The 12,509-nt window shown below is 32.3% G+C and overlaps 2 protein-coding genes across 7 annotated transcripts; one reads left to right on the forward strand and one right to left on the reverse strand.

Annotated features, from left to right (window-relative positions):
- Window positions 1-1,157: 1,157 nt before the first annotated feature.
- On the reverse strand, window positions 1,158-12,189 carry LOC101498832 (uncharacterized). 4 transcript variants are annotated; one of them, XM_073366988.1, is made up of 4 exons: window positions 11,825-12,065; window positions 11,352-11,485; window positions 9,741-10,162; window positions 1,158-1,908 (listed from the first exon to the last, which is right to left on the reverse strand). In XM_073366988.1, exons 2-3 carry the CDS (start codon window positions 11,461-11,463, stop codon window positions 9,777-9,779), a joined length of 498 nt encoding a protein of 165 aa, XP_073223089.1. In that variant the 5' UTR covers window positions 11,464-11,485; window positions 11,825-12,065; the 3' UTR covers window positions 1,158-1,908; window positions 9,741-9,776. The 4 variants fall into 4 exon arrangements, with proteins under 4 accessions (XP_073223089.1, XP_073223088.1, XP_012569739.1 ...); XM_073366987.1 differs by lacking the exon at window positions 1,158-1,908 and adding an exon at window positions 4,400-4,565; XM_012714285.3 differs by lacking the exon at window positions 1,158-1,908 and adding an exon at window positions 12,109-12,189 and having other exon boundaries at window positions 9,535-10,162; window positions 11,825-11,971.
- On the forward strand, window positions 1,344-8,537 carry LOC101497841 (methylcrotonoyl-CoA carboxylase subunit alpha, mitochondrial). 3 transcript variants are annotated; one of them, XM_004495123.4, is made up of 17 exons: window positions 1,344-1,682; window positions 1,758-1,879; window positions 2,739-2,886; window positions 3,113-3,250; window positions 3,436-3,531; window positions 3,623-3,682; window positions 4,117-4,209; window positions 4,289-4,400; window positions 4,934-5,035; window positions 5,167-5,303; window positions 6,104-6,338; window positions 6,416-6,585; window positions 6,682-6,798; window positions 7,125-7,373; window positions 7,473-7,568; window positions 7,668-7,710; window positions 8,143-8,537. In XM_004495123.4, the coding sequence occupies exons 1-16, from the start codon at window positions 1,344-1,346 to the stop codon at window positions 7,671-7,673; spliced, it is 2,220 nt and encodes a 739-aa protein (XP_004495180.1). In that variant the 3' UTR covers window positions 7,674-7,710; window positions 8,143-8,537. The 3 variants fall into 3 exon arrangements, with proteins under 3 accessions (XP_004495180.1, XP_004495178.1, XP_004495179.1); XM_004495121.4 differs by lacking the exon at window positions 7,668-7,710; XM_004495122.4 differs by lacking the exon at window positions 7,668-7,710 and having other exon boundaries at window positions 7,131-7,373.
- Window positions 12,190-12,509: the final 320 nt, after the last annotated feature.

A 12,509-nucleotide genomic window follows, 5' to 3' on the forward strand; every position in this document is an offset into this window, starting at 1 on the left:
ACTCTTTCCTTTTCTATAAACAAATAAACACTCGTAATTTGTTTTTTTCTTTTTAAAACACTCATTTTTTATTTGTTCTAAAACATCATTACTTTTATTCATCAAATAAATTACATTCATTAAAATATTTTTAGTATTAACTATTTGTTTTAAAAAAAACAAAGTCTTAATAATTTAAAGTTCTAAAACACTAATTTCTTTCCTATAAATAAATAAACAATCATCACTTTTTTGTTCTTTCTAAAATGCTCATATTTTATTTATTCTAAAACACTCATTACTTTAATCATCAAAAAAATTAAATTCATTATAATATTTTTAGTATTAACTATTTGGTTTCTCAAAAAATAAAGTCTTGATAATTTAGAATTTGGCCATTATTAAATTTAAAGAAAGAAAAATACATTTTCTCCTTTCTCTTTTTTATTTTTTATTTTTAATTTTTTAATTTCTCTAAATTTTTAATATTAAAATATATTATGTTCTAATAAACATTTTATTCCGGCCATCTATTTTTAAATTTGAGAGTATAGTACTTAATTTTCAATATTTTAGAAAAAAATTCTATCTTAAATTTTAAATTTATTTCTGACGATGTTTTAAGTTAATAATTAGTTGACAAATCATTGAATGATATGACAATGCACATTGTTTTGTAAAATATGACTCTTAGGGTTTTATATTTTTTTAACTGAAATTTTATTTTGTAAATAATAGTTTAGTTTAATAAAAGAGAAAATAAAATAGTAAGACCTAATTCACATGTAGATTGGCAAACAAATCCATGACTTGTCAAAATTATTAATCAATTTGACACATTTGAACAAATAAACCCCAAATTATATGATAATTTTTATGTAATTTTAAAATTGAGAGACAATATTTTTGAATTTAAAAACGGAATAACTAAATTTATTTTAAAGTAAAAAAAAAAAAGTGCCTTTAACCCAATAGACATTTTGGTATCAAATAAAATACAATTTATTTCTCATTTTTCAAAATCTCGTTTACTTCTCTTTCTCAAGTCTCTGTCTCTTCATATCATAATTCAGAGTACTTATCATCAAATATCCATCTTATATTTTCCAATATTTTCTTTCCTTTTTTCCTCCATCTCTTTTCTTTTCTCTCACATAATTTATTTAACAATGTCATCCTTATCCATGTAGCATAAAATTAAAATATTATATTTTACAGCGCATCACAGTTATCATGAACGACAACGTTGCGTCAATGATCAAAACACTGAGTCACTCTCCTAATTACTAAAACACTAGTTTTCATATATTAACTCCTGAGTCCTTCCTTCTATGACTCTCTAACAATAACACTCTAAATAGAAAATGGCTTCTTCATTCTTGTTATTCCGGCGAAATGCTAAAAAGAGCAATCTCTTATACTTGAAATGTCACGTGCGCGCACGTGACTTCTCAGATAACGGAAAGAAAACAGAACGCATCGAGAAGATCCTAATAGCAAACAGAGGAGAAATAGCTTGCAGAATCGCCAGGACCGCAAAGAAGCTCGGAATTCGAACCGTTGCCGTTTACAGTGACGCCGACAGAGACTCCCTCCACGTGGCATCTTCTGATGAAGCTATACGAATCGGTCCTCCACCTCCTCGTCTCAGTTACCTCAATTCAGCTTCCATTTTCGATGCTGCCTTGCGTTCCGGTGCTCAGGTTTCAATCAACATTCAACACTTCAATTTATTTCCTAATTTGTAGTCATGATTGAAGTTTTTGTGTGTAATTTAGGCTATTCACCCTGGATATGGATTCTTGTCGGAAAGTGCTGACTTTGCTCAACTTTGTGAAGACAATGGTCTTACCTTCATTGGACCTCCTGCATCTGCAATCCGAGATATGGGTGACAAAAGGTATCATTTTGGCATTTGTTTCTTTACACCTAAAATATTCAAACTTCTTAGCTGTTAGAGGAAGATAGGGGTTTCTAAGAGACCTGCTTCTAGAACATTTATAATTAATACATACTTCTAGATATTTTCTACACTTTTTTATATTTAATATACTTTTAGATTTTTCAATAGATATTATGACTTATCTAAATAATTCTAGATTATTCTAAATTTCAAAATTATACTTACCATTAGCTGAGAACAGCAGGCAGCGGATTTTAGATTCAAGTTCGAAAATAGCATCATTACTAGTGGAAACAAAATTCCGAGTTGAATCTAAAATCCGCAGATAAGTTGAGAAGTTGCAATCCGAAAATAGCATTTTGAGTTGAGAATTGTTAGTTGAGAACATCAAGCAGCAGATTTTAGATTTAAGTTCGACAATAAAATCATTACTAAACATGTGGCGCTCTGTCTGTTTTTATATTGCGTTCAGTTGTATATTTATTTTATTATGTTTTTTAAATGGAATATATTTTATTATGTTTTGAAGTTTATTATTCGTTTTAATATAATTCGTTTGTTTCAGTTATATAACTTATCTAAATATATAACTTATTCGTTTTAATATATTTTATTATGTTAAGGGCAAATTTGTACAGATAAAAGTTTGATCAAAATTGTTAGTTAGTTTGAGTTTCCTTTAAGATAGATTACAATCACTATCAGACACTTGTCTGTAAGGAATAGAATTTCAAAGTATTTGCTTTGAGTTTATTCTTTTAACTTGGAAGGGAAATGCAATGCTTAAGTTAGAGATATGTCATGCAGCATCATTATTAGGTTATGTATTTATATTTTGAATGAATGGATTAACCAGTGCATCAAAGAGAATAATGGGGGCTGCAGGGGTGCCACTTGTGCCTGGATATCATGGAGATGAACAAGATATTGATAAAATGAAGTTGGAGGCGGATCAAATTGGGTATCCAGTCCTCATAAAGCCAACCCATGGAGGAGGAGGAAAGGTGCTTGCTAGTCATCTTGTTTTTGTAGATAGGTGATAAAATAATGAGTATCGTTATTGTAATGTGCAATTACACTTTTAGGTTCCTACTTGTTTAAGAGTTGAAAATCTATTTTAAGAATTGCAGACTGCTTTTGTGGTCAAAACAGATGAGAAAGTGATTATTAAAGGCAGTCTTTGTTGCTTCTGAAAATATTGTTGAGATTTGGACATTGGGAACATTGTAGGGTATGAGGATTGTGCACACTCCAGATGAATTTGTCGAATCATTCCTTGCAGCACAGCGTGAAGCAGCTGCTTCTTTTGGTGTTGATACAATTTTGCTGGAGAAGTATATTACACGACCGAGGCACATCGAAGTTCAAGTAATTATATTGATTCTATCACTCATCCTGCTACTGTATTTCTCCTAGAAGTTTCATTTGCTGCACTTTTCTTCTGAAAAATTTAAAGTGACTTATAGTGGATTTCTTTAATTCTGGGATTTTTCTTCAGTTCTTGTGTCTTGGACTTGACTTAATAATAGATTATTTTCTATTTGACATTATAGATATTTGGGGATAAGCATGGGAATGTTCTGCATTTGAATGAGAGAGATTGCAGTGTGCAGAGAAGGCACCAAAAAATAATTGAAGAAGCTCCAGCTGTAAGGCTTACATTCGGCAACCTAAATATTAGTATTTTTCTAAAAAAATAATAATTGCTGGAGTTATTAACTTGTAATAACACATTTGCAGCCAAACATTTCTGCTGAGTTTCGAGCACACTTGGGTCAAGCTGCTGTTTCTGCAGCAAAGGTAAGGTTCTTTAGTCTCAAAATGCTAAGGTGTACTTTCTCAGATGCTTGCAATTGCTTCATTAAGCTTTGAAGGATTTGAAGTTGTTGGTTTGTTGACTTCTACCAAGGATGAAAACTTTTGGATAAGTTGTATTCATGACCATTGACCGAAGTAGTTTATTTTCCTATGCTTTCAATGCTTACGATGAGAACACAATAGAATGTAAAAATTCTATGTTTAAAACTTTCAACAGGTTCCATATTGAGTTTCAGCAATAAGTTTATTTATTTATGTAATACATGAATAGTATTTACCTCTAAACTAATTTATTTATTTAGTTTATTAGTTAACAATTTATAAATAGTTACATGGTATCTATTACATGGTTCAAGAATATCTTCATTCTATTCAATATCATTTACTGATTTCTTGTTTCTTTCTGATGGCTGAAGGCAGTTAACTATTACAATGCTGGGACTGTTGAGTTTATAGTTGATACAGTCTCTGGCCAATTTTACTTTATGGAGATGAATACCCGTCTTCAGGTGCTTGGATTGATATTTGCTGCCATTTTTTCCTAGAATTGTGGCTTACTGAAGTATAACATGGGGCATGTTAGTACAGGTTGAGCATCCTGTCACAGAGATGATTGTCGGTCAAGATCTTGTTGAATGGCAAATCCATGTTGCCAATGGCGACGCCCTTCCATTGAGTCAATCACAAATACCAATATTAGGTGATTCAGTTTTTCCCGTCGCTTTATTTTTGGGGGTGGGGGTTAATATCTTTGTGTCCCTCTCCTGTTTTTTTGGAGTGTAAGGGTGAGGGTGACTTTGCTTAATTCCATATTAAACTTAATGAATAGAAGTTGACAGTTCCACCGATCTGTGGTTAGTTTATCCTGAGACAAAAGAGAAACATCAGTTTAAGAACAAAGTATTCTGTGTGACTGGGGTGATTGGAAGTCGAGTGTTAGTATATACTCCTAAATTTTGTCAAATACTTTGCAAGGAGAAAAACATTCTTACTACTGTTTATGACTGTTGGAGAAGGTAATCTTAGTGACATCCTCTAAATTTTGCCTAATAGTGACACAAAAATCTGCTTTTCCAAAAGTGAGATCATATAGGATGTTGTATAAGTCATCAGTTAATGATTTTGAGCTTGTTAATTATTTATTATACTATTGTGAGAATGTGTTTGAAGTGCTGTCTGTTATGTCTAGCCTTTGAAGTTTCTCTATACTATAATATTCTGTTGTGAGAGCAGGTCATGCTTTCGAAGCACGAATCTATGCTGAAAATGTTCCGAAAGGGTTTCTTCCAGCAACTGGAGTTCTACACCATTATCAGGTTCCGGTCTCATCTGGAGGTCAGTTGTGCAAAGTTAGCATAGTAATTTATTTATGGTCAATCTGAAAATTTATCATACTTTCTGCTGTTGGAAGAACATGAAACTCTAAGATAGATTTATGGGACTTTCTTTTTTACTAATCTTGGCAGTCCGAGTGGAAACTGGGGTTAGAGAAGGTGATACTGTTAGCATGCACTATGACCCAATGATTGCTAAGCTTGTAGTGCAGGGAGAAAATCGTGCTGCGGCATTGGTCAAACTGAAGGATAGTTTGTCAAACTTTCAGGTATACTTAATCTGTGTTGCTTTTGCTCTAGGAAATGTGTTGTAACATGATTACGATTGAGTCTTAATTAGTAAATTGATTGTTCTTTCGTATTGAGATATTATACATCTTGCCCTTCGTTTGACCCTGTATTTATCTTTGAGGCCAAAGGTGGACCGTGGACACAGTGGGTTGGAATAGTGTTATTAGATATGTAAGAAAGTTAGGCATTTCCAACCATTTCTCATTGAAAAAGAATGTAATTTAAGTAATCTTAAATCAACTATAATTTTTAGCTTCATGCAATCTTTTAGGGTCTGTTTGGGAGTTTAGGAGGGAAAGATGAAGTGGAAAGAAGGGAGAACTTTGGGAAGGGAGGGCTTTGGGGAGTCTATTTGGCTTCATAATATAAAATCCTTCTAATTTGGGGGAACTCAAAAAACTTATTTGAAGATGATTTTGGAGGGTTTTGGAAGATTTCTTCAAACCTTGTGTTGTTATAATCTAAAAATTAAAAATATATATTAATCATAAGCATTATCTACAAAATTACTCTTTCAAATAAGGTGAAATATTTCTCTATATTTTCCTCTTTTCCATTCCCTCCAAAACCCCCCTTCAAATCTCCCAAACAGAGCCTTAGGGTATGTTTGGATGGAGGATTTTTGGAGGGGAGGGGAGGGGGGCTTATTTTTCTTTTCTAAATTAAGTGTGAGATTGATATGTCATATGATCATATATCATATTATTATTTCAATTTTTTTTAAATCACAAATATATACCAATACATAGACTTTGTTTTCCAATATCTTCTTACACAGGTTGCAGGTCTACCAACCAATGTGAACTTTCTTCAAAAGCTCGCTAATCACTGGGCATTTGAAAATGGCAATGTGGAGACTCATTTTATCGATAATTACAAAGAAGATCTCTTTGTTGATGCTAAAAACTCAGTGTCTGCAAAAGAAGCATATGAAGCTGCTAGACGTAGTGCTTCCCTTGTGGCTGCATGTCTCATTGAGAAAGAGCATTTCGTATCAGCGAGAAACCCCCCTGGTATTGTCCCATTCTTGCTGTACAATGTTCTGAGTTGTTTTTGTTTCCTAGGTATTTATATCTGTCTGTATGTTCAGTTGGTAGCAGCTTACTCCCTGTATGGTATGCTTCACCACCTTTTAGAGTCCATCATCAAGCTAAGCGCTCAATAGAACTTGAGTGGGATAATGAATATGATAGTGGCGGCAGCTCAAAGATCCTGAAGCTTACCATTACTTACCAGCCTGATGGGAGATACCTGATTGAGGTATCACCTAACATAAGAAACAGTAAATTTTTCCACATTTTGTTGTGACACAAATTCTCTAAGAAGTTAACTCAAGATGTTATTGTATACTTCCAGACAGAAGAAAATGGAAGCCCTGTTTTAGAAGTTAAAGCAACATATGTAAAAGATCACTCGTTTAGAGTTGAAGCTGATGGTGTAATCAATGATGTTAATCTTGCTGTATACTCAAAGGTATTTGTCTTCCTCTGCATAGATGATTTTGGAGGGGAATAAATTATCTCCATTGAGAATCTCTCCTACAGAGGCCAGTGTGTATTTTTCCATTGGACCAATTTCCACAATTCAAAACATAATATATTTTTCTATATTATAAAACTCTCCTGCCCTTTTATATTTCAAGGGTCTAGATTTCACATGACCATAATGTCAATGGATAGAATCCATTCCTCTTTTGGAGTGTATGTAGATTGATTCGGTAAAAACAAAATTGCTTCTATATTCTCTTGATTGTCAAGTATAAAATTCTTAATATACTTTCTTGATTACCTTCCCCCAAGATTCAGGAGCAAATGAGGCATATTCATATTTGGCAAGGGTCCTTTCATCATTATTTCAGAGAGAAACTAGGCCTCGAGTTTTCTGAGGATGAAGAATCCCAACATAAGCCCAGGTCTGAATCATCAGCCATTCCTCAAGGGGCTGTTGTGGCTCCTATGGCAGGCTTGGTGGTTAAGGTTCTAGCAAAGAATGAGACAAGAGTAGAGGCGGGACAACCCGTGTTAGTATTAGAAGCGATGAAGATGGAGGTTTGTATGGTTTCTATGTAAATGTTGGAAACTTCTCTTTTGTGTCCTTGTTTATCTTTTCACAAAGTTGTGACCAACAATGTTTTGCACTTTCTCTAGCATGTTGTAAAGGCACCAACATCTGGTTATGTAAACGGGCTTCAAGTTACAGTTGGGGAACAAGTTTCGGATGGTAGTGTTCTTTTCAATGTTAAGGTAAATTGACACTTATTTTGCTTCACTACATCATTGCATGGCAGTCTATCAATAAATATATTGTCTTCATTCTTATTTGATGTTTACTTCATTTTGTAGGTGTGATTTATAATACTTAAAATCTGCTTGTATAGGTAAAAAGGTAGGTTAACAAAGTGCACATAAAAAATGACAATTTATCTGGACTTAGTGTTTGGACTTCGGATACGTCTTTTTCCTCATTTTCGTAGTACAACCGATCATTCTTTTATTCTTTGCATTACTTAATCTGTTAATATGTTTCTTCAAGTTGACATTATACAACTCAGGTGTATATTTGAATTTTTCCACTAATTATATCTAGAAAAATATAGAGAAGGTACCAACCATATATCAAGTTTAGTATATGGTTTTAGCTTTCATAAACTGAAATACATTGTACACCGACCATCTTTTATGAACATGAAACAAGAAAAGAGTAGCGTTCATGTCTGATATGTGTTCCATGTCTTTTGTGTCAGTGTCCGTTCCTCTTAGGTCATCAGTAGTTTAAATGTTCATTTCAAACCATCTTGAGATTTTTGTGTTTGGGCAGGATAAAAAAAATGAATGAGTACAGCTTTAGCCAGGAGTTTGGAAACAGTGACGTGATTCTGGAAGGATGATTAAAAGTGAAGCAATCATGTGAGCTTCTACAGTGATGGCATACACCACTTACACAGATGAATAAACAACACATTCAAATTGATTACTTGTTGAAAAATCTTTGTAACTCAAATCCTCAAGTTACAAAGGATGAAATAAAATAATGCAAGTAGTTCCTCCAGTTGTCAATATCAAAGCTAGAAATTGTTTCATTTATAGATATTCTTCCACCAGGAGTCTCTGCATGTTCTTTCAATGTATCTCTACTTCAACTTCTTCAACGATGACTTTCCTTTTAAGATGAGAAACCCATTACACGGGTTTAAGATTTTTTTACATTTACTACACCACTAGACCTATGCATGCATAACACCATTCACAAGTGCGATGAAGGAAAAAGATGACCCAAAAGATTTCTATGATAGTAATGTTGCACTCAAGTTTCAAAAACTAAGCCAATACAATTGGAAGCAGAAATTAGTTTGATAAAGGTTTAATTCAACACTTAGATTTATTTTCACATAGTAATTAATTGATTTGACGGATCAAGTTTTTCGTTTTTTTGACAATTATATATTCTATTATAACTTGTAGTGTGAACATGTACAAATTTGATACTTCCAAGTTTTTTAGCAATAATTTTTAGTCTCCTTTTTTTTTCTATCTATTTTAAAGAATTCAATTTTCATAATCTATTAAAAAATTCTCAAATTCCATTGATTCAATAATTGAAAAGATTCCATTATATTTAACTCACTAATTAAAATATTAAATTTAATTGAATAAAAAAAACTCAATTTTCATCTTTGATCCCCAATTCCACATATTTTAAATAAAAAATAACACTAAGAATTTTAGCTGAAATTCAGAGATTTCATTGACTCCATAAAATGCAAAGAAACAAAATCACACATGTCCCAAACTTGAGGGACCAAAAATGGAGTTATCTAAGTATTTTTTTATTAAAAAAAAAAAAAAAACTGCACTTTACTGGTTGGAATAATATACTAGGAGATGTATCAAGAGTGCTTTTTTACGAGAGAATAAGAGTAGATGATGGGCATGAGATCAAACTAAGACCGGTCAAGATCAATAGATAAAGTCATGTTACCTTTTTAAGTGGTTATGTGATTGTCAAATAACTTTCAATTTTGGTCATCCATGTATAGTTGGTATTGCCAATATTTCTCTCTCACACACACCTTATGCATCCCTAGTGTACTTACCACAGTACAAGTGTCTCAAATTTTATAAGAAATTGTTATTCTATAATATTAGAATTAGTTTATAGTATTTTAAAGAAAATTGAGAAAAGATAAAATAAATTGATTCAACAAACACCTCAAGAAAAAAAAAATTAGATATGAAAATAATTCTTCGACAAAACATTTTAATTTTTCTTCTGATACAAAAAAGGGCTTAATTTTATTAATCTCGTTCATTTATCATCTATAATGGTTTCTACTTGACATGAGATTATAGTAGACATCTCCAACTAAACCAAATCCTTGCAGTACAACAAAATGACATGAGATAGTACAATAGTACCTTTATACAAGATGTAGTGGAACCTAGCTTCACATATCAAGAATCAAAACCAGAATAGACTCCACTGTCCCTCAATAGCCTCTTCTCTTCTTCAACATAATTTTTCCCCCTGCTCGCCTGACCAAGCTCCCTTTTCCTCTTTTCCTTCTGAGAAAAGGAGAGATTATTCTTTTCGTTCCTAGTCAGAACAGTTGGCAGTTGTTCTCCTATGGAAAGAGCCTCTCTAGTTTTCTTTCGCTCTTCATATGTCTCTTCAGTTTCCTTGTCGATGCGCTTTTCCTTTCCACTGGACCAGGACCAATCTTGCTTTGTGTCACCTTCTTTGGGTGGAGGTACCTTTAAGATCGATGGCCCGCCTTTATACCCGTGTCGTTTCAGAGATTCAAAGTCAATTGGAGCACTTTTCTGCTTTACAGATTTAGCTGCAGACATAAGATCATTAAGCTAGTAAATAAGCTTCATAAGGCAATGAAATTAGCGAGAAAATTTTCAACATGCCAAAGTTTACAAGTAGGAATATATGAAGCTATTATAATTGGGATTTCAGAAGCCAATAGCTTTTATGAACTAACACTCATTAAATCACACAAATTCTCAAACAAAGATGGAATAATATATTGTAAATGGAGGTTTAACAACCGCATAAATCTAGTTAACATTTTCTGGGAAAGAATTTCTGCAAACATAAAAAAATACTACAATAAGCATAATTGACTGTACATTCAAATTAATCGATCCTTTGTAAGCACTCTGGTTTAGGATATCATTATCTGTCTACCACAACTATACCACGGTAAGGAACCATCTTGCAGTGATCAAAATCAAAATAGTGATCAAAATACACCCATAACAGGGAAAAACAAGGAATCTCTTCCACAATGGGGTATTGTCAAATTGTTCAACTTTTCTTCGATAATATTATCCCTCCATCTTTTTTCTTTAGCCAGAATTTTTATTCTATCATATTAGATGCCATCCACAAAATGAGCATTAGGTAATTGCTACATAATTAGTTCATCAATGTCATTTTATCAGGTAATGAATTTACCCACCCTTAGATCAAGCCCAATTAACCCTTATCTATATGTTCAGAAATACTGAAATCAACACCTGAAGGAACTAGCAACTCCAAGGTTTCATAGCATGGATATGAGTGTCAATCCACATTCTAGTGTTAAGGTATTTATTAAATAGACCCACAATACAAACCAATGTCGTCCGTTGCGGATTGCGGTAAATAGCAGTTTGTTCAAATTGCGCTACACTACAATGCTTTAACGTTGTCATGCCACTATTTGACAACATTTTGTACTAAAACACATTGCAAAACAATAGTAGTGCGCTAAAATTATGCTCGCAATAGCGCTATTGCCGCTATTTGACAACACTTACACAAACACTAATTGTGGGGCATAACAATCACATTGATAATTTACACACATCCTAGATTCAAGTGAGTACATTTGTTTGGATAATATTTTCACCTATGACATGCATGCATTCATTGTTGTCAACAAAATCTGGTAAATATTCAACTTAACCAGAAACTTCAGCATAGCTATAAAATTTAAAACTATTAGATAAAAAGGCTGCACACTATATACCAAATACCTTTGGATTTTTTTCCACCAGTTTCACTATCGTGTTCAGAGTCTGAATGTAAAGATGATGACTCGTCTTCTGATGACTCATCATCATCACTCCATGGCATTGTCCTCTTCATTGTATATATGAAGAAAAAAACCCTGTTGACATATAGTAAACAATGCCATTAAAATGTAAATTAAAACTCCAAAAGTGATAAAAACAGTTAAATGACCCATCTTAAGAGTGCAAGTACCAAAAATGCTACTCTGCAAACAAAACAGTAACTAATACAGTGAAAGAACAATAGCTTTAATATGAGAATATAAAATTGATAATTTAAAAAAACTGAAAAGTAATCAAAACTGTTAGGAATTGATGAGGTTGCTATCAAACACAAAGACCCATAAAATTTTCAGAAACTGTTGAGAAAAACTTGGGGAAAAAAAGCGGAAAAAGAAAGAAAGCAAAAATTAAAGGTGGACAGATGAAGAGGATACCGAGAAAGCAACGACAGAGATTCTGTTATTCTTTGTGGATGGTTTTGGTTTGGAAATTGGGATTTCGAGTCCTGATTAGTGATTAGTACTGCGTACGCTCAATCACAAACCCCAACATCGAGTTTTTAGGGTTTTCAATTGCAAATCCTGAATTTGGGACAACAAAAAAAGTTCATCAAGTAATAAACTATGTGCGCATGCAAATTAAACTCTAACTACAATTGATGTTAATTTTGTTGAAAAAAATTTATATTAATATTAATAATGTTAACTATTAACTATACATTCATTTTATCACCAGGATAACTTTTCATTTAGTTAAAAGTTCTAACTTTCAATTCAACCCTAAAAATGTTTAATGAGAGATAGTTTTAGTTGGTGAAGTTGTGTATGGAGAATGTCTGATTTCAAAAAACAATTATATTTTCATAAAAAAATAATTTTTTATTAATAAAATTTAAATTAAATAAATTTCTTATCCCTACATTTATATCATATTTATTGTGTGAATAATTTTTTAAAGTAGATATCAAAATTGTTAATAAAAAATATTTGAGAGACTATTATTTAAAGAAATTTTTTACATAGACTAAAAATAAAATATAATATATTTATAGAGACTAAAAACTTATTTAACTATAAAATTAAATTATTAATTTTATTTCCAAAAAAAACAATTAATTAT

This window comes from Cicer arietinum, chromosome 4, assembly GCF_000331145.2.
Source record: "Cicer arietinum cultivar CDC Frontier isolate Library 1 chromosome 4, Cicar.CDCFrontier_v2.0, whole genome shotgun sequence".
NCBI lineage: Eukaryota > Viridiplantae > Streptophyta > Magnoliopsida > Fabales > Fabaceae > Cicer > Cicer arietinum.